The 21542-nt window shown below is 37.9% G+C and overlaps 1 protein-coding gene across 1 annotated transcript in view; it reads left to right on the top strand.

The window, feature by feature from the left end:
• The window catches only part of PPFIA4 (PTPRF interacting protein alpha 4), a 1641692-nt gene that overhangs the window by 947296 nt on the left and 672854 nt on the right, over window positions 1-21542 (top strand). The window contains exon 3 of the mRNA XM_044070202.1: window positions 16911-17012. Coding sequence (XP_043926137.1) covers window positions 16911-17012 — 102 coding nt within the window. The remainder of the gene's footprint in view (window positions 1-16910; window positions 17013-21542) is intronic.

Raw genomic sequence — 21542 nt, 5'->3', positions numbered from 1 at the left:
TCCATATTTAATGACCAGTTATATGAGCCAAGCTGCTTGGATTGGTGTCTGACTGTCACAAAACATCCTTTTTTTAATACCTCACAACAGATGTAACGGCAGATTAAGGCAACATTTAATGACCACATTGCATTCCCAGCTGTCCCAGGTGTAATGGGTTACTGTTATGTACTTGTTAGTGTGCTGTCAGACTGAGCAGCTGCCTGAAAATGAAAGCCAACTTAAAATCTCCCAAGACCCGATTTTTTGTGTAAGTCATGTTTCAGGCATAGGCTGTATGATAGTTTTATTTGTACCAGTCTCTTAACAAATACTGTTTGACTTCCCTACAATAAGTATGTGTCATTATGAACTTTTTTTGGAAGAGTTTTTTATTGAAGTCATAAAATTATTACCTACAAGTACAAGGACCCAATTTTGAATCTTAGGTCTGGGGTGACAGAGAAGAGCAGTCATTGCCTCACAAACTAGTCCCCTTTTGTAAAGCTAATCTTTGCTGAGACAGAAAGGGAACCTTCTGGCATCTGAGGGGCCTTTCAGTGCTAACCAAAGAACATGGGCAGAAGTTTGACTAAATTCTGTGCCCTGCATACAGAAATGCATAAAGGACTATTATTCTATGCTAAATGCACATCTCATACATGAAGTGATGGGAGCTTCAAAGCTACTATGTACATCAGAATGGTTTCCTGAGATGTCTTGGGCCTTGCTTTGAAGACGTGGCATGCTATAGGCCCTTTGTAGCACATTAAGTTAATCCGTGAACATACTTTTTCTGTTTTCAACCTGTGGCCCATCTTAAGGCTATTAGAGGGCTTTGCCAGCTGCTGACTGTTCTCAGTGTTTAGGACGGAGGACCAGGTTGATGAAATCAAGGTAGTAGAGCTGATGTGTTGGTGGAAGGGTCCTGAGCAATTTAAAGGGAAGATGAAAGGCATTCTGCTGACTACACATTCTTTGACTAGGATTTGCATGGGGGGTGCTGCGGTGGTGGGAGAGGTCCTGAGCAATTTAAAGGGAAGACGAGAGGCGAACTATTTACTAGACATTCTTTGACTGGGATGTGCATGGGGGGTGCTGGGCTGGTGGGAGGGGTCCTGAGCAATTGAAAGGGAATACAAGAGAAAGTCTACTGACTACACATTATTCTACTATGATTTGCATGGGGTCCTGAGCAATTTAAAGGGAAGCTGAAAGGCAGTCTACTGACTTTACATTCTTCGATTAGGATTTGTATGGAAGAGGTACTGGGCAGGTGGGTGGGGTCCTGAGCAATTTAAAGGGAAGAGGAGAAGCAGACTACTGGCTACACATTCTTTCAGTAGGATTTGAATTTGCGGGGGATTCTGAGCTGGTGGGGGCCCAACTTGCTGTAGAGGCACCTGATTGCAGAACTGATCACCTTACTGATTGACTAAGCCTGACTGAATGACATAGTCATCACATACAGTTGGTGACTGCAAGGGACAGTCTGCTAGAAGTACGACAAGCATGGAAAAGGGGAAACAGATTACACAGTATCAAATGTTCCCCTTTCTTTGTGTTTTTGTGATCATGGGTTAGTATTTATTGCAGGGGGTGTAGGAGATAAAACTTCACACGTTGGGGCAAAAGAACTTGTATCCCTGCAACACACTTATTTATAGGTGCATCGTGATTTAGTGCATTGTGCAGTGTGTGTGGTTGCTTGATTAGTGTAGACTTTGTTGTGCTGGGTTACATCCCGGTGATACCATCACCAGAGATTTTGATGTATGTGAGGTCTTTTTAAGACTTAGCTGTGGCACACAGAGACACAGTTTAAGACAATGTATTTAAGTGCCCTGCACCAGGGGAGTCCTGCGCAGGTTGTTGCTATGGTCATATCTTACATAAACTAATTTCGACAATCTTACTTGGTCTGAACTTTTGTTTTTCTGATATATGTCTGCCTTCATTTGTGTTTCTGTGGATTGAGACTTGTAGGTAGTGTGCTTAACAGGTATAGACCTGTTTCCCCATTTTTAGTTACTGGGTTAGTTTGTTTATATGAGTTATACCCTTGCATGTTTGCCACCTTTGCTGAAGACTGTGGCTCTAGTTGTTTCCATCAAGTCTGTCATGAGGTACCAGGTGCTAAGGAATAATTTTAGAATACCACGGGATATTGGGTCTCTCTTTCTGTCTCTCCCTCTCCTCCCTTCTTGTGACCATGTCTGAGAATAGGTCCCCAAGTGCCACTCGACTTCTGAGTAGATTTCAGAGTAGGTCTAAACATTGTCCAGTGTGTTGCCAGAAAAGGACTGTTTAACATGCATTTCAAATTACTTTAAAAATGGAAATAAAAAATCAAATAGAAATAAAAATGTGCCCTTGTTTTTTTCTGCATCATTGATTAAAGGAATAATGGGACTGCTATGGGTATGAAAATATAGAGAGCTAATTAATTTGCACAGATATGAGAAAGATTCAGAGCAAAATATCTCAAACAGTAAAATTCATGAATGTGTCAAAGAAACACAAGATGTACCATCACGCTCTGAGTCTTTGGAAATTGAATTTCTTGGAATACAAATTGGTTTATGCCTTTGCAGATTACTGCGTGAAACAAAAACACGATGAAACAATATTAAGTAAAAAAAGCATTGCAGGGACTGCTTATAAACATTATGAGAATGGCTGAGGTTGCATCCAGCATTATTAAAGGTAATGTTTATGTTTTGTTTGCATTTCTATCAGTTTCACAAATCCTGCAGTGACTGCTGTCCTTTTTTTGTGCAAGGTCAGGTATGGTCCTTTTTTGGTCAGGTTTGAAGAGCACCACCTGATAAAATTGAAGGAGTTGTGAGGTGGACTGGGTCATTAGAGGTGTGGGTAGAAAAGATTATTGATTTCTTGGTGACAGAATTTCTTACCTAGAATGGCATGAATGTAGTTGTTGCAAGGAGAACACTAGAAGGAGACTGAAGGCTTCCTGTGAACCAATGCTGTGCACACATAGGGAGGCAGGTGAATGTTGGCTGTAACTGTATACTGTGCTTGTCCTAATGGAGTAATACAAAAAGCCACACAGATGATTATCCCACAGAAGGAAACTTAGCCCACTGCACTCTTCCTCATCTAAACCAAATAAGTCTGCCAGCAAGCTCCTCATGCCAAACATGCAACAGTGTTGATCTCAAAAGATTGACATTTCCAACAAAATTCTAAAGTCATGCTTTCCTTCGGGAGTGAGCAACAGTAAAGCTCGAAACAACTTCTAAAGGGGTAGTGGGTGCTATCAAGGGGAGAGAGAGTGAGAGTGAGAGAGAGAGAGAGAGAGAGAGAGAGAGAGAGAGAGAGAGCCATGATGCAACACCAGCAATTAAGAGCATTAAGGTTTGAGAGCTGTGAAATGCAAATATCTTCTACAATTTTTTGTGTCTCTAATGTGTACCACATGGAGCTTGGGAGGATGTGTGTTCACAAATAATTATAACCAGAAGTGTCATGATTTGAATTATGATCTAGACAGACAGCTAGCTAAGAGTTTTAACGCAGATCAAGGATTGCTTCCTGCATTTGATTCCCTTAGCTTTTATTTGCCTACTGTGTAACTGATCAAGTCACTTAACCAGACGAGTGTCCTACTCCTATGCTGAGTTTAAAAAAAGTCCATGAGGATCAGTGCTCTGCCTGGTTATCTAATACAGATAAATCAAACTGTTGTATGTTTTCAAAGCAGAAGTCAAGCTCACCTCTTGAGATGTGCTATCACGAAGAAGTTCTTGACAGCCATTTCTCGAACATGTGATACCTTGGTTGTGATTAGGGACTTAAACTTCATGTAATAGAGAGGATTATTACAATCTTGCCATTAGCCCAGACAATATCGTAAGCTTTTGTTAGAATTTTAGGCTTATTTCTTTATTCGGTACATTTTTTATTTAATATGAACTTGAAAGTTAATATTGGTACTTGACATATGGTACATGGCAAATAAAAGAACAGAATAATAGAAAGTTTTGTAAAAGACTCGATATATATGTCGGGGAAGGGTAAGAACTATTCTCATTTACTGTACCTTTTACAGTATTATGGGCTCCTTCAGGAATAATCATGCTTGTCTAATCATGTAGACTTCTCCACAAATGAATGATTTGCTACGGATCTGCATGTGGGAGTTTGTGTGTACTTAAACGTAATACGGGCATCTGATTCCATTCATATTGGAATGTTAAACTGTATGATAACCATAAATAGATATCCTTTATTTCTTACTGGGTACTGGTCTGGATGTTTGTTAGGGAGCAATACTTGCAGTATGTACCTGACAGGGAACATTGTCTGCAGTGGTGGTCCTCAGGGGGTCCATATGACTCAGATTCTTTTCCATTATTGTTTGAAGTTATCTGACAGTATACGTTTGCTAATAACTGCAAAGTAAGTATGCTTACTAAAATTACTAAGGACTTTAGGAATTTACTGGTGATTCTGCATAATGCGTCAGACTGGTAAGCAAGGACTTTAGGAATTTACTGGTGATTCTGCATAATGCGTCAGACTGGTAAGCAAGGACTTTAGGAATTTACTGGTGATTCTGCATAATGCGTCAGACTGGTAAGCAAGGACTTTAGGAATTTACTGGTGATTCTGCATAATCGTCAGACTGGTAAGCAAGGACTTTAGGAATTTACTGGTGATTCTGCATAATCGTCAGACTGGTAAGCAAGGACTTTAGGAATTTACTGGTGATTCTGCATAATGCGTCAGACTGGTAAGCAAGGACTTTAGGAATTTACTGGTGATTCTGCATAATGCGTCAGACTGGTAAGCAAGGACTTTAGGAATTTACTGGTGATTCTGCATAATCGTCAGACTGGTAAGCAAGGACTTTAGGAATTTACTGGTGATTCTGCATAATGCGTCAGACTGGTAAGCAAGGACTTTAGGAATTTACTGGTGATTCTGCATAATCGTCAGACTGGTAAGCAAGGACTTTAGGAATTTACTGGTGATTCTGCATAATCGTCAGACTGGTAAGCAAGGACTTTAGGAATTTACTGGTGATTCTGCATAATGCGTCAGACTGGTAAGCAAGGACTTTAGGAATTTACTGGTGATTCTGCATAATGCGTCAGACTGGTAAGCAAGGACTTTAGGAATTTACTGGTGATTCTGCATAATGCGTCAGACTGGTAAGCAAGGACTTTAGGAATTTACTGGTGATTCTGCATAATGCGTCAGACTGGTAAGCAAGGACTTTAGGAATTTACTGGTGATTCTGCATAATCGTCAGACTGGTAAGCAAGGACTTTAGGAATTTACTGGTGATTCTGCATAATGCGTCAGACTGGTAAGCAAGGACTTTAGGAATTTACTGGTGATTCTGCATAATGCGTCAGACTGGTAAGCAAGGACTTTAGGAATTTACTGGTGATTCTGCATAATGCGTCAGACTGGTAAGCAAGTACAAGTCTGAATTTTAGTACATAAAAATGTGCAATTTTGCATTTTGGACAGCATAGTTCATATTTTTCTACTAGAGTATGCAACTCCGTTGTGTGAATTAGGTAAAATAAAATGAATATCTCCTTCTGAACCATCTCCAAACTGCACTTCTGAGCTGTCTTGCACTTTAAATCTTGTCAAATATGTTGTCGTAAAAATTGCAGAGATTTCTCAAGTCACATAACATGTCTGTGACTACAGATCATAGTATGACCAAAGGTAGTAAACCACACTTCTAACAAGACACATCCGTGGTTACTGTGATATTTTAACGTTATAGGTAGCATTGCTGTCTCACATGCCTCGGTTCCCAGCTGGGGTGGTTTCTCTGTGAAACCTACATGTTCTCTCTGTGCCCTTGAGTTTTCACTGATTTAATTTTTCTTCAAGATCCCTACAACAGGATACGTTGATTTCATGGTCCGTCTTCTTCAATAGGGAATTTAAGTAATGTTGTCCACCTCCCCAAGTGGTATGACCTTGGAGACGATTATATTTAGTAAGGAAGGGTTCAGGGCTTGAAGCTTGATGCATTGATGGGAGTGCTGGGAGCTTGTTTCCCTCATTGTAGGGCAATGTTTTAAGTTTTCTTCAGCTAAATTGGCTGAAACATTCTGTCAGGAATACAGGACTGAATAAAATCAAACCTACACCTCCAAAAGATGCATTTGGCTAACTTGCTGATGCATAAAAAAATTATGTCTGCATATGTGTCACTGGGTATATGAGTGCGCAACTTTTGTCATTGAAATGATATCCTAGATTGTTTCCTGCTTTATATTTACTGCTTGTTGGAAAGGGTTCTGGCTCTCAGTAGAACTAAATTGGATAAACTAGTATTGAAAATGGCTAGATAGTTGGAGAGATGGCTGGATGAACTGATGATCTTTCATTAAAACAGATATTAAGTCACACACTAAAATCTGTCCATCCACAACCCCTTTCCCATTTTTGCAAATGGAGTCGAGGTGTCACTTCAACAGTGACATTCATCTAGAGCCAAGATTTACACTACTGGATGGCTAACCTTACCATGGTCATTCTTCCACACCACGAACTTGCACGCACACTCACACCTATGGCCAATTTAGACTGTCCAAACCACCTACTTACTAAAATATGTGGGCTATATTGTAACTTTAATAAATTCAGAATTGTGTATTAAATGTAGTTGAATTACAGGCATGCTATAAATATTGAAGTTCAAAATGAATATAAACAGCACTAAAGGAATGTTGTAGCTGTGTGCCGCAAATGATGCTTCATCTGTGTAGTAAGACACTAAGGTGAATAATCCAAGCTACTTCCATTCAAAACCCTGTTTTATATTTCACTATCAAGCAGGAAATGTGATGATAACATAAATGATCTCTTTGAAGGCCTTTCAGGCTAAGAAGGTCAATCCCATGCTATGAACCCAGCAGATCATGGCAGTTGACATTTACCTGCTGTGGAATCTGTCCAAGTAACTTAATCAGGCAGTGCTCCAGGGTCATCATAAGGGGATTGAGCCTAGTGGGTTTGTACTTTTAGCAAATGAAAACAATTAAAAGCTTTGAGATCAGTTGAGGTGTTCGGCATCCTGAGTTGTGAAACATTTGACTGGCAGTGAGTTACTTTGATATGGCATTACTGTACTGCAGTAACTTGTATCGCTTTTTGTACAACTGGACATGGTAGAGGAATCTGTTTGTTGCAACTTTCAGTCCCAGGAGACACCAAAACGTAGATCACCACGATGCAATAAAAAGTATAAAAAAGTTTTTTTAATATATCACAAGCGCTTTCGCATACAGTCCTGTATGCTTCTTCAGGTTATAATTCATTACAAAAATCACATGATTATATAGCAAGAACAATTAATTAGCTTCCCGCTCTTTTTCTTAATTAATTAATAATTAGACCTTGCTTGTCATCAATTAAGGTCTCTTTAAAAACACAATCACTCTATTTAACCTTTATGCTGCTTAATCATTTTGTTATACAAATGCAGTTCCTGACTGATATCCATTCTAAGAACTCATCTTGTTTAAAAGTATATAAATACTACCTTTGTTGTATTAAAATATTTCAAATAATTCAAATATACAATAAATGTAAAGAATCTATAATCAAGTAATAAAGAATGATATAATGATGTATTATAGTATTTAAACTAAATATTTGATGCCAGGTAAATATAAAAATATATATTTGTGTGGAGATAATATTAACTCTCATGTACTATAAAAACATGTTATTATAATATATATATATCTTATTATATCATTGTTATCAATGCTGAAATGCATGTATATATATGTATATGTAATTAATAGTTGTAAATACAAATACAAAACTTATGTACATAATACTGGCAACGAATAAAAAAATTTTAAAAGGTATATATGTATAAAAATATACCTATATCTATCAAGGCAAATAGAAAGGCATAGCTTAATAGTAGGTACTATATTAAAGTTCATATTGATATAAGCTCCATTTATATATAGATATATATTTCTTATTGTAATAGTTAGTCAACAATTATTAAGACTAAAACCATCCTACTACAAAATCAGCCATTATGTACAATATCTATGGGTATACAACAAATATATAAATGCATAAGTTATCTCAAAGCCAATACAGGTTTCAGACTAACTGTGCTATTTAGCCCAGGAGGTATGTGGGCTTTGAGCTACAGAATCCATTCAAGTTCAACATTTTCAATGAATGTCATATTATCTCCTCCTCTTTTTATTCGTCTGACCACATCTATAACCCGAAAATAAAATTTATGATCATGATTTTCATTAACGTGCTTGGCTAGTGCATTGGTTAGTGTCTTTTTTCTTATTTCATATATGTGATTGTAGATACGATTCTTTAATTTTCTAGTGGTTAGACCTACATAGTATGCCTGACAATCATTGCATGTGGCCAAGTAAATAACATTGGTAGTCTCACAGGTTGCTTGTACATTAAGATAATAATCTTGACCAAGGTCTGGTATATAAAAATGGTTATCTGTTATAATATGCTTACACATATTGCATTTATTGCAAGGTACAGTCCCTATATACATTGCTCTATCTATTTCATTCTCTTTGTCTAATTTGTCATTGCACAGGAGTCTTTTTAAGTTTTTGCTATTTTTGTAGCAAAAGCTCGGTTTCAAACCCACTACTTTCTTAACATCTTGATTCACTATCAGTATGTTCCAGTTTCTCTTAATAATATGAGTAATATAATAATTATCACTAGTGTATCTGGTTACAAATGGAACATGAAATACAGGTTCCTGATGGCTTGATGTATTTGGCACCAATTTCTGTTTGTTATTAAATTTAATCCTGTTTGTACCTGTTTTATATCTAGAATTGTAGACTTTCTGATTGTGTGCACCATTGTTAGTTGGCAAAATGCTACTACTGATCTCTTCTAGTAGACCAATCGGATATCCTCTCATTATAAATAAATTTCTCAAAGTTAACAATTCCTGATCCCTTTCCATCACATTATTACAAAGTCTATATATTTGTTGCAACTTTCTGAAACTTCACATTTTTATAAATTTATACAGTTGACGTAGAACTTACTGAAGTTTATTCTTCCCAATTTTGGTAACACGAACCCTTTAATACTGTTAGCTTACTAGTAGTATAGCCTATATTTTGTTGTGCAGTATGCAATTAAAATCAATTACAGCATGAGATGGTCATATAACCATTACTACTCCACCATTAGATCCATTCATTCTGTCTTGGGACAAGAGCTCACCAACCCATTTGTTTGCTTTCGGAGGAAAGAGTCGAACACCAGAAGTGATTCCTTCATCTATTATTGGAATTTTGGCTTTTTTGACTAAATGAATGCGCTCCAACACTCTATCTGTTACTTTTGCTAGGAGTTTGCAATATTGGGAATTTGTGCTTCCATGAGTGCTGCCTCTGGTTTGTGCTGATATGCCCCAAATAAGCAAGCTGGGCCATGAAGGTACTCCTGGTGGATTAACCATGGCTTCTCCCCCCCCCCCCCCCGGTCTTTGCAAGCTGGTACCTGCCACTCATCTCCCATGGTCCATGGGGTAGTTCTCCATATCCTGGGACAACAGTCAAACCTCTCTTAGAGCTATGGAGCAGACTATCCAGCCATGAATTCTTCCCTTGTGTCCATTTTATTATATTTGCATTGTGGCTTTCTGCATTTAAGGATTCCAGAAAACCTGCAGCTTCCTGGAGTTGTGCTGAGATTTAACTTTGCTGTAAAAGTGTTTAACAGCTTCGAAGCACACTACTACATTGTGTGAACCCTGTTAAAAATAATGCACTGCATGCAGTGTATGCATGCATTTTCCATCTTAGGACAATAGGCTTAGAAACTATGCACATTGTGCACCTTTTTGTGGATACTATAAGTGTTTTGCTGCAGCTCCTCTGTACAGTAATGGTGGGATTGATTACAGAATTATTTGTAGCTTCCAGCTTTGATAATATATGTAATCAGTCACACAGCATGACTAGCAGTTAAGTGCTTATGCACCCATGTGAATAGATATTTAAAAGTATGTAACTTTTACCACTTACTGCAGTAGCTCAGGGAACGTTGCATTGCAGTGTTCTTCAACAAGGCTTGGCAAAACAAGAAAAAATGTTATCTTAAGTGATTAAAGCTCATAAATCATGAATCAGTTAAAGAATGATAAAAAGAAGCATGGAGTGTTTGGGGGCATATGCAATTACTGTAGAGTTATCAGGGGATGGTTCGCTGTGGATTAATCAGATACAGATGAGTCCATAATAGCCAGAAGCAAATATCAAGATTCTTCAGAAAATTAATTGCGTTGTGGAAATCATTTCTATCAGAACATTATGCTAATATTTTTGTAAAGCCCTGCTATGTAGCAGAATGCAGTCATCATCTGACTGTATATTGTTTATCTGATTTGGAGAGTTAAGAAAGAACTTTTGTGTTATCTCATTTCTTACAACAATTTTGGTATATAAAACTACAATGCAATTAAAGTGGTGTTGCAGTGGAAATGAATTATACAGTATAAAAAAAGCACTGGAAAAATCTTTGCATCGTATCTAAAACTACTCAAACAAATGTAAACCTTGCTCTTCTTCAGCTGATGAACTTCTAAGCGACCTAAAATAGCAGACACTAGCATTGCCTATGCTGTCTCAATCCTGTTAAAATGTCAATCTAGAAATCCCACATTCCCTCTCTTTGTAAAAAGGCACACTTTATCTTTATCTTTAAGTTTATCCATCTGCACAAATGAGGAAATTCAACAGACATTAATAATTTTAGACCTACAGCAATCTTATCTCCCCTCACCAAAATACTTGAAAAATGTATTCAAAAACAATTGCTAGACTATTTCCTGCAGGAAGAATTCCTATCTACTAAACAACATGGCTTCTGTCCTTCCCATAGTACTAGCACTGCCCTTCAGACTTGCATAGATACTGTCAATAAAGCTAGAGATAGTGACAAACTGGTCTCTTCCTTATTTCTAGACTTGTCTAAAGCCACTGACACAGTTCGTCACAGCAAACTCACTAGGTCTCTTTCTTAACCCACTCTTCTGTGCTTCAAATGCTACCTGTCCAATAGGTATCAGTAAGTAAAATGGCACTCCATGCTCTCTCCTTATCTCACACTCACCACTGGTGTGCCAAAAGCCTAAATTGATTAGAATTACCCCATCAGCTAAAATATACACTGATTCTAACAACCTACAAAATTATTCAACATCCATCTGCCTGTCCAGCACTAAAAAAAAATTCTACACAACTATGTTACCAGTTGGTCATTGCGATCCAATGACCAAAAACTCTTGTCTATTTACAAACCTATCAAATCTGCTGGGCATGGTCTATACTCATACAAGGTTGCTAAGGAATGTCAGTAATACATGATAAAAGTGTATGCCATTGTAATAGAAAAGAAATCAATACAACAAAGAGTGAATAAGGGAGGAGAGGAGGCGCTTTGTGTCACAGAGAAAACTGGACATGGCAGCACAGTCCACAGTGGGGCTGTTTACAGACCCTTAGTGAGAGTATCCTTAAGGTTAAGTGTAAGATACATACTTTCCTTGGAGCATAGATTCTTAGATTATCATCAAATTTGTTTTTGCACATTGCAACCCTGACTACTATTAGAGTTAGATGTAATGTCTCTTAGACTAACAGCATTAAACTGATGTCCTGTTACTCAGCTTCTCTATAGCTTAATACTAGGAGTGTTGTATGAACACATAAACCAGAATCACCATGAGGGAAGAATAAAAGCCAAGACTGATGTGACACTGTTACTCTGTTATATTATTATTATTATTATGTTATATATTATATTATATATTATATTGTGCTATATTATATATTACATTATAATTATTTATTATATTATATTATACTATATTATATATTGTATTCTATCATATGTTATATATTACATTATTATATTATATATGATATATTATTATATTATCCTATATTATATATTATATTATATATTGTATTATTGTTATATTATATGGCTGAGATAATGACTTCATCAGATGAACAGATAAGAAGCTGGGGCACCCCCGACCCCCATCTCACCCCACCTAGTGCCCTCTCTCCCATTCATTATCATTGTGTGGCAGACCCAAATGCAGATTTTTTTTAGTTAGGTGCAAGTTAACATTAGAGTGAGATGCTGACCATGCAGAAGATGCCTCCGATTTGCTTTAAAGTGGATTACAGTAAGCTCTCAGTTAACCAGCACCCATGGGAATTGGTACATGCCGGATAAGTGTAGTTTCTGGTTGCTTGAGAGTTACTATTAAAAATAGACCTGACAGTGTACCCTATACTATACCATACCATAGCATACCATAAACACTGTATTGATTTGATTTTAATATTGATATACAGTAATTAAAAGCCTGGCTGGAATAATAATATTTTAAACTTATATTTCTTCTAGAAAGCATAGCACACAGAATGGTTGGTTTTCAGTGGCACACTGACTGGATTGGAACTGAATGAAGTGAATAGAAAGAGAGAGTGTGAATGCATGTATGAAAGCTGAAGTGACTGTCTGTGAGAGATCGGAGAGATGTATGAAAGCTGAAGAGAGAGTGTGTGTGAGATATTGGAGAGAGAGAGAGAGAGTGAGCGAATGCATGTACGAAAGCAGAATCGAAAGTTGTGTGAGATCGGAGAGATGTATGAAAGCTGAAGACAGTGTGTGTGAGGGATTGGAGAGAGAAAGTGTGAGTGAATGCATGTATGAAGGCTGAAGAGACTGTGTGTGTGTGTGTGTGTGTGTGTGTGTGTGTGTGTGTGTGTGAGAGAGAGAGAACTTGCAATCTGATGCAAACTAAGTGAGTATGGAGCAAGTTTTGACATTTTAGTGATTTGACTTGTTTGGTTTGACATGTCCTCAAGTTGGGGAGAGAGGGAATTTATTTGTATCTTCCTTTTTAAAACTATAAAAATGTAAGCTGTGTTTCTGCAGGGAGAAAACAGAAAGTACAACATATGAAAAACTGAATTGTTCATACTGTACTGAATTTCTTTCGTTTTTTTATTGTTGCTTGAGAGTTCTGGTTAACTGAGAGTTTACTGTATTGTGCTCTTTTGTTGTATTACAGGTGGTGTCCTTGATGGAAATGCAAAATATGTTTATATTTGTATAGTGAAGCTTTTTTCTGAATGAAGGGGGAACCTTCCTTCCTTCCTTTCCAACCCCACATATAGGGGCAAATTCAAATGTCAGTAAAGATTAGTGAGTACGTGTCTTCCAGTTGAAGATGTATTGCACCAACCTCATTTGGTATATGACATATGGCCCTTCCATTGAATGCACAGGTCTGTGCTTAACTTGTACGGAATTGAAATACCATTAAAAAATAAAGCCACAGCTATCTAATATGTGTAGTATAAAATTAATTCAGAGGAGTAGATTATGACTGTAATATGCAGACAGGAATAAAAATATAAAAGTATGTTGCACCACTTAGTAGTGCAGAAAGGATTTAGTGATACATACTTTGCGTTTGTACACTATGAGTAGTTTTAATGCTTAAACAGAGAGTACACTGAACAAAACTTTAGCATTCTTAGATTCTTTCTTGAATGCAGCAACATTTTTTGTGTCAGGTGCTCCAGTAACACAAATGTTGATTTTAAAAGATTGTCTCAAGTATTTTTAACTAATTATGTATTAGGGGATTAGCATGCTTCTAATAGCATAACCATGTGTTGTCGTCCTTCAGTAGGGTACTGAATAATTTTTTATAGTCAGCAGAGGACATGAAGGTGAACAGCTGCCTTGTTGGTTTGGGGCATAGCTGTGGGTCGTGCAGTGGTCTGAGAGTTTGATCTGACAGTCTCTTCATGGCAGTTGCCTGATGGTTTCAGCCTGAAGGACGGCGCCATGCCATGTGTGGTACGGGAGGTATGCTGGGTACAGTAAGTACAGCCGTGATTAGTTGAACACTGAACATGTTACAAGGGGAATGGCAAATGCTGTATGACTATATTAGTGCCATTTCATTTTCATATTTAAGATTTTAATGAGTTTCAGGAGAATACTTCATCCCGAATAATACACCTATTCAGCATATGGAATAAACTGACCTTCTGATATCAAGAAAGTGTTGCTTCCTTAAAAAATGCCAGATTAAATGGTGAGTTATGAAAGTTCTGTAAGTTCTTAACTTTTATATAAACAGGTTGTACAGCACCTGCCTGTCTGCCTGTCTCTCTGTCACTCACTCACTCATACATATTTCTGTATATCTACAGACTTTTATATACAAAGAAAGAGAAACCTCCGGTAATCCACCATAGCAAAATTCCAAAGAAATATAAAGATAAAAACAAAGATATTTATTCCACAAAAAAGAAAGCAGCAGATCTGAAGAAGGCATATTGCCGAAAGCACTTATCGGACTGCAAAGAACTGAGTTTTATTATTTTACTGCTGCTTTCTTTTTTGTGGAATAAATATTATTGATTTTATCTTTATATTTCTTTAGAATTTTGCTGTGGTGGATTACCGGAGGTTTCTCCTTCTTTGAATTTATTCTTGCATCGGTATCCTTAAACAGTGTAAGAAAAGTTGTTTTTATTTTTCTGACTTTTATATACAAGACCATTTTAAACTAGAAAAGGTGGTAACATTTCTTTAATGAAACTACAGACCTTGTTTTTTTAGGTATTAAAATGCAGTCACTGAGATATAATGCACAGATGATATGACCACCAGATCTAAAGATAGAACTGTGGTGTGAAAGGCTAACTGCAGACTTTGGATGCTGAGCTTGCTGCAGAAACACCCTAATTTTGCACTGCATTACTCTATCTGGAGGTCTGGCTCTATTCCTTGCATATAATTGAAAATGTTAAGATTAGCGAGAACATACAACTCATAAAAATCATTGTTTTTTTGCAGGGGCCAAGCCCCCTCTGTACTTCCCTTGAGTGTGTGTGTGTGTGTGGGGGGGGGGTTGTGCCTTCCGCAATCCACTAAATTACATATACTAACTCCTCAGGTCACCCTCCACACTCCACTGATTTACATATACTAACTCCCAAGATCACCCTCCACACTCCAGTAAATTACATTAACTCCCAAGATAACCCTCCACACTCCACTAAATTACATATACTAACTCCCAAGATCACCCTCCACATTCCACTGAATTACATATACTAACTCCCAAGATTACCCTCTACACTCCACTAAATTACATATACTAACTCCCAAGATTACCCTCCACACTCCACTAAGTTGCATATACTAACTGCCAAGATCATCCTCCACACTCCACTAAATGACATATACTAACTCCCAAGATTACCCTCCACACCCCACTAAATTACATATACTAACTGCCAAGATCACCCTCCACACTCCACTAATTTACATATACTAACTCCCAAGATCACCCAACAGCATAGAAAAAGGAAACACTTCATCAACCCCACTGTGCACTGATGCTGCAATAAAACCTCTTACCTGCTCAGGCACCCCCACACACATGCACGTCTACAGCAACTCTCTCTCACACACACACAAACTATCCTCAAAACACACTCAATATAGGAAAAGCACAAGCAAGTATATTAACACAGACTACCTATCACAGCTCTCAACCTTTCATCCTCAAAATGTGGAACAAATGGGCAAAATGTAGAAACACATACCAACTGCCTACTAACAACTTGAACTAGGAAGCTCAGAGGATGGTTAAAATGTGTTATTTTATGCTTATAAAATATTTTTTGATGATTTATATGATTTGGTCTTTCTTACTGTGGATATTAGTTAAAAAATTCTTAATGCATGACAATGTTTCAGTGTGGAACAGCAAGTAACATGGAAGACTTAAGAGTCAAAATAAGGAACATTCCTCACAATGAGGTACACTTAAGAGGTGTGCCACCAGTGAACTCTCAGCTTACATAATGGCAGCACACTGTCATATAAACTGATGAAACAGCAGTTAGCCAAAACAGACCATAATTCCAATTCTGACAGAATGACCAAACCTACTGAATACATTTCTGCACACAGAAACATTGATGCATTTAACACTGACTGCATGTTGAACCTAACTTAGAAAATAAAATAAATTTATCAAAACTACACCAATCAAAAAAGGTAAAGCAGAGGCTTTGTTTTTGTGATCCATAAACTAAAAACACTGCATTGAGTAATGTAGCTACAGGAATAAAAGTGCATCACTGAAAGCAAAACATACAGAATAGACTTTAATATCTTTCCCCCGCTCCTTTTCAGGTGATGTGCTACGCCTACTGTTTTTTTTTTGGGGGGGGGGGGGCTATAAATAATATTTAAGTAATTCTGTAGTAAATCTTATATGTTCAGTTTATAATTTGTCACACGTATTTAAATGCATTAGTGTATGTTTTTGTTCAGGCTGAGCCTTGCTGTATGAGTGTTATATTATTGCATAAGAGTTGTAAAATGTGATGTTAGAGAAGGATTTACAGTAAATTTAGTCATGATCAGGAAATGTATACTCCCCCAGACTATATTCGTTGTATATGCCCATTGTGTTATTGTTCATTTTTTCAAAGAAAGTTTTAATTTTATATCAAGTGGCTCATTCAGTGGTAGCAGCTCAGATGATTAACATTTTGTTTCATTTTACTATTTGTTATTTTTTGCAGTGTGTTAGCATTTATGTGTAGTTCAGACAAAAAAAATGTTTTTACTGTGGAGTTTACAAGCTTTGAGACAGATGCCCGAACAATTTGTGGTATGATACTTATTTGATGAACGACAAAGGAGGAAATGCGACTTTGATTTCTGTGTTATGTACGTTATAAATAAGAGCTGCTCACTTTAACCTTACTAAAGTTTTCTTACTACAAATACCACTTTTCAGCCAGTTTGATACATAGTTCTCTCATGCTTGTGTTTCACAGGAATTTGCAACCTTAACTAAAGAACTGAATGCCTGCAGAGAGCAGCTTCTGGAGAAGGAAGAGGAGATTTCAGAACTGAAGGCAGAACGGAACAATACAAGAGTAAGCAGACTGAGATAATGTCAGATGTTATTTACACTTCAAACATGTTACAGACATAGCAATACAGCAGCAGACATGTAAAATCTGCAAGCCAACACTGTGAGCAGCTATCACAAATGACAGACACACATGCACGCGCGCGCCCACGCACGCACACACACGCGCCCATACGCCTGCACGCACGCACACGCATGCACGCACGAGCAGTAAGAGCACTCTAAGATGAACACCGTGATAATCTGATATTATTATTATAGTTAACAAAACCCATTGAGTAAACGTTGATGAGCAGGAGTTGCACAGTTCGAGTATCTTTTAATGTGCAGCAGAATGATACAGATGAGAAAAGGAACACTAGGCTGTTTGTAGTATATTTAAGTAAGGCAGTATGGAGGTGCAGATGGGGCTTGCCCCCTGAAAAAACACTTGTTCTACTGTTTGTGTCTTGTTTGTTAGGATTTTGCTTTCTTTATCTGCAGATCCTGTGTTTATGTCCTCAGTGTTTACTGTTTAAGACACAAATCCACTAGGCTGTTTGTAGTATATTTAAGTAAGGCAGTATGGAGGTGCAGATGGGGCTTGCCCACTGAAAAAACACTTGTTCTACTGTTTGTTAGGATTTTGCTTTCTTTATCTGCAGATCCTGTGTTTATGTCCTCAGTGTTTACTGTTTAAGACACGAATCCACTAGGCTGTTTGTAGTATATTTAGGTAAGGCAGTATGGAGGTGCAGATGGGGCTTCCCCCTGAAAAAACACTTGTTCTACTGTTTGTGTCTTGTTTATTAGGATTTTGCTTTATCTGCAGATCCTGTGTTTATGTCCTCAGTGTTTACTGTTTAAGACACGAATCCCACACATAAACAAGATAATTGATGAGTGGATGAGAATATGATTGACAGTTGTTCGGTCAGTAATGTGTGGTCAATTAACTGAATGTGCCAGCTTAAGATCTCTGTAACAGCAGGGATGGAAAGATGCCATTTTTCAACTTGTGCAATCTCAGAGTTGGTATATACAAGTAGCAGTGGGCATGGGGGGGCACAACTCCCCATGGGTGGTGCAGAGGGGCTTGCCCCATTGCAAAAAAGCAATTTTTAATTTGTATACTCTAGGTTAATTTTTTGGTGTATCCATGTTGGATTGTCAGCAGTGTGAATGGCGATCTTTTTTTGTTGATAAAAAATACTAGTATTGTTTACAGACCTCACACACACACACACACACACACACACACACACACACACATATATATATATATATATATATATATATATATAAACATCATGCAGTTTCAAAACTGCTGAGCTGTCGTATGTCATTAAGAATGAGGTCTGTTAATGTATATCCATTGCACATTACTGAAGTAGTTTAAGTACAGAGAACTGTCTGATTAAGAAATCTGCACATGTTAAGTATTGTACTGAATGCATAAACTGTGATAATTCAAATAATGAGATTCATGCAGGTGCTTGTACCGAATACCAAGACTGTGCCATTTTAATTCATTTAGTTTTGCAGCTGCTTACTGCTGCACAGTTGTGCATTCACAGACAAGTATATTTACATAAGGAGTGGTATAGAGGTACAACGGGTCTTGCTCCCCTGCCTTAAACACTACTTAGCTTTTTCGTTTTTGTTTTTTTTTATTTTGGTGGCACACATTTTCCAGTATCAGCTGGTGTTCTTAGTATACAAGTTGTATCGTGTTGTATAGCACACTTTGTGCAAATGCTTACTGCTCCTTAGTTATGAATTTGCAGGATATGGATTATTAAGTAAAGAGGTTTGGGGAAAAGCCCCCCTCCATTTGGAGATTTACATAGGGAATCCCCCTACAAAATCATTTTCTTTGACTGTCAGCCATGCGGTTATTTAACAGTTTCCTTGACTGTGCTGTTCGCAGTGCAAACTATCCATTATGTGACCATTTTTAACGTTGTTTACGGTAATCTTGGAGGTCATCGTAGGTGCATTAATTATGCAGGTTTATAATATATACATACTGAAATATGATAAAACAAATTCATAAACATATATGTCTGGAAGGGGTCAAATCCTGAGATTTTTGAGAAGGAACTAAGGCTGAACCAAACCAAGAGTCTGGTTTTACAGTGAAGAAATATTCAAGCTCACCAGCAGTGGGAACTAGACAAAAAAATTGTATCAAATGTGATATTATATTACATTCGCACAGCTGTATATAAAGTTATACAAGCATTTAAAGACAAATGATGTGTTTTGGTTTAGAAAAAGGGTAAGCATTTTGAAACAGATCAAGCTGATGATAATCCAGAAAAATGTGGATATGAATGCCTTGGTGAGATTCTTAGCTGTAAGTGATGAGAGATCACCGAGTAAATCACTGACACAGATGACAACTCAGCAGCCATACTGCTGCTTACCTAATGCAATAACAGGCCATGCAGTGACATAGGAATTCAGGAATGCCAATGAGAAGGACACCATGTCACCATCGGTTCATCAGGGTCACAGAGGGTTTCTTTTTGGTTTACAGTAATTTTTTTAGACCATCATCAACTGACTCAATAAAAATTATTATTGTTGAACCATTCTGAGGGTAGGAAAGTGTTTCTTTTAATTTTAAGACAGAATGGTGAATCTGGCCTCCCAGGCCAAGGACAACCACAGGGCATTCTTTAGCTATGTCTGCAACCTCAAAGGCAATGAAAAATTGTGTGCAGAGCTCATTGTAAATGGAGCCACCAATACTGAGCCAGAAGATATTGCAAACCTACTGGCAGATAAATTCACCTCCAACTTTACCCCTCTCACCTCCTCAACCTTCCCTCAGGAAATACCGTCTAATGTAACTCCCCCTGCTATCACTAGGGAACATGTCCTTAATGCTCTCTCTAAGGCTAGAACACTGCATCAATGGGCCCAGACAGTATTCCAGGATGCCTTCTAAATAGCATGAAACATGACGTATCAGGGCCTCTGGAATTGCTATTTAACTATAACCTTCAAACAGGCGTTGTGCTGCATGAATGGAGAACAGCAACAGTTATCCCTCTGCACAAAGGTGGATCATTTACAGACCCTGGAAACTACAGACCCATCAGTCTCACTAGTCTTACATGTAAAGCCATGGAAAGAATTATCATGGAAATGATCAATAGTGATATAGTAATGGACCCAACCCAGTTTGATTTCGTTAAGGGCAGATCATGCCTACTCAACCTGATGGATTTCTTTGAGAAGGTCACCAAAGCAATAGAAGAGGGCAGAATGGTCCACACTGCCTACCTTGACCTGGTCAAAACATTTGGCACAATACCCCACTTGAGCATGGGTTCTTGTTATATAATCGAAGATGCAATACTTCAAATGCGTCTTGATTGAACTTGAAAGCACGAAACAGCAAAATAGCGAAACGGCATATAAGCGATTTCTTTCCCTGGGAAAGAAATCGCTTGACCACCTCCGTTACTTTGCTATTTTCCTCACTGTAGTGCGATCTCGGAATTTGTATATTTAAGTAGGGGGTGTGGGGGCACAGCCCCTCACATTGGGGAGGGTGTGAAGCCCCCCACTTTATGTAATGTTTTGAACTTTTTATTTTTATTTATTTTTTTTGTGGAACAGCGATTTGTTTTCCATGGGGAAAAAAAATCACTGTTCCGAGTGTTCGGTATTGTACGCTTTCGCTTACATGGGTCGATAAATCAGCATTCACTTTTTTAAGCATTCTCTGATTTAATACAGACCCTCGGGTTAGGTACAAATTCATATGCCACCCAGTGGATAGCCAACTAGCTCACAGACAGGACCAAAAAGGTTAGGATTGGAGAGTCCACCTCTGCAAAGAGGGCAGTCATAAGTGACTCCAGGGATCAGTCCTTGGACCACTCCTTTTTGGCATTTACTTCTCTGAAGTCAAGGCCAATGTCAGTGGTCCCTGAATGACTAAATTTACAGATGATTGCAAATTAGGAGCCGTCATTGAATCCCACACTGACAGAAATGTTCTCCAGGAGGGGGTGACACAGACAAACAACTGGTGTCAGAGCCATGGACTAAAACTAAATGTCAAGAAATAAATAATAGTATCATTCGGGAAGTCATCCACCCCTGGTAAGTATCATATTGACAACACACCCCTTAGAGTTGACCCAGTTGTCAGGCACTTAGGGACACACACATAGATAGTAATCTAGCCTTTGACCATCACATGTCTACAGTGGTGAGGAAATCCTTCTATGTTGTGCAACTTATAAACAAAGGTATGGCATCTAAGAACAAGGAAGTCATTGTTCCACTGTGTTCAGCATTCATCAGACCTATCATTGAGTACAATGCCCCCTTTGGTATGTATCTAATCAGGCATATCCAACAATTGGAACATTCACAGAGGTTCCTCACTAAAAGAATACACGGCTTAAGTAAAATGTCCTATGCAGACTGCCTCAAGGCTCTATCCCTGTATTCTGTCTCTTACAGGCTTTTGAGGTGAGATCTATGTCGGACATATAGAGCATTGTCAGACCCTACTCTGATGGACCTCCTG

Source organism: Protopterus annectens, chromosome 4.part1 (assembly GCF_019279795.1).
Source record: "Protopterus annectens isolate FY-2018-M chromosome 4.part1, PAN1.0, whole genome shotgun sequence".
Taxonomy (NCBI): domain Eukaryota; kingdom Metazoa; phylum Chordata; order Ceratodontiformes; family Protopteridae; genus Protopterus; species Protopterus annectens.
The sequence above is the reverse complement of the archived record's forward strand: the minus strand, read 5'-3'. Positions and strand labels throughout refer to the sequence as shown.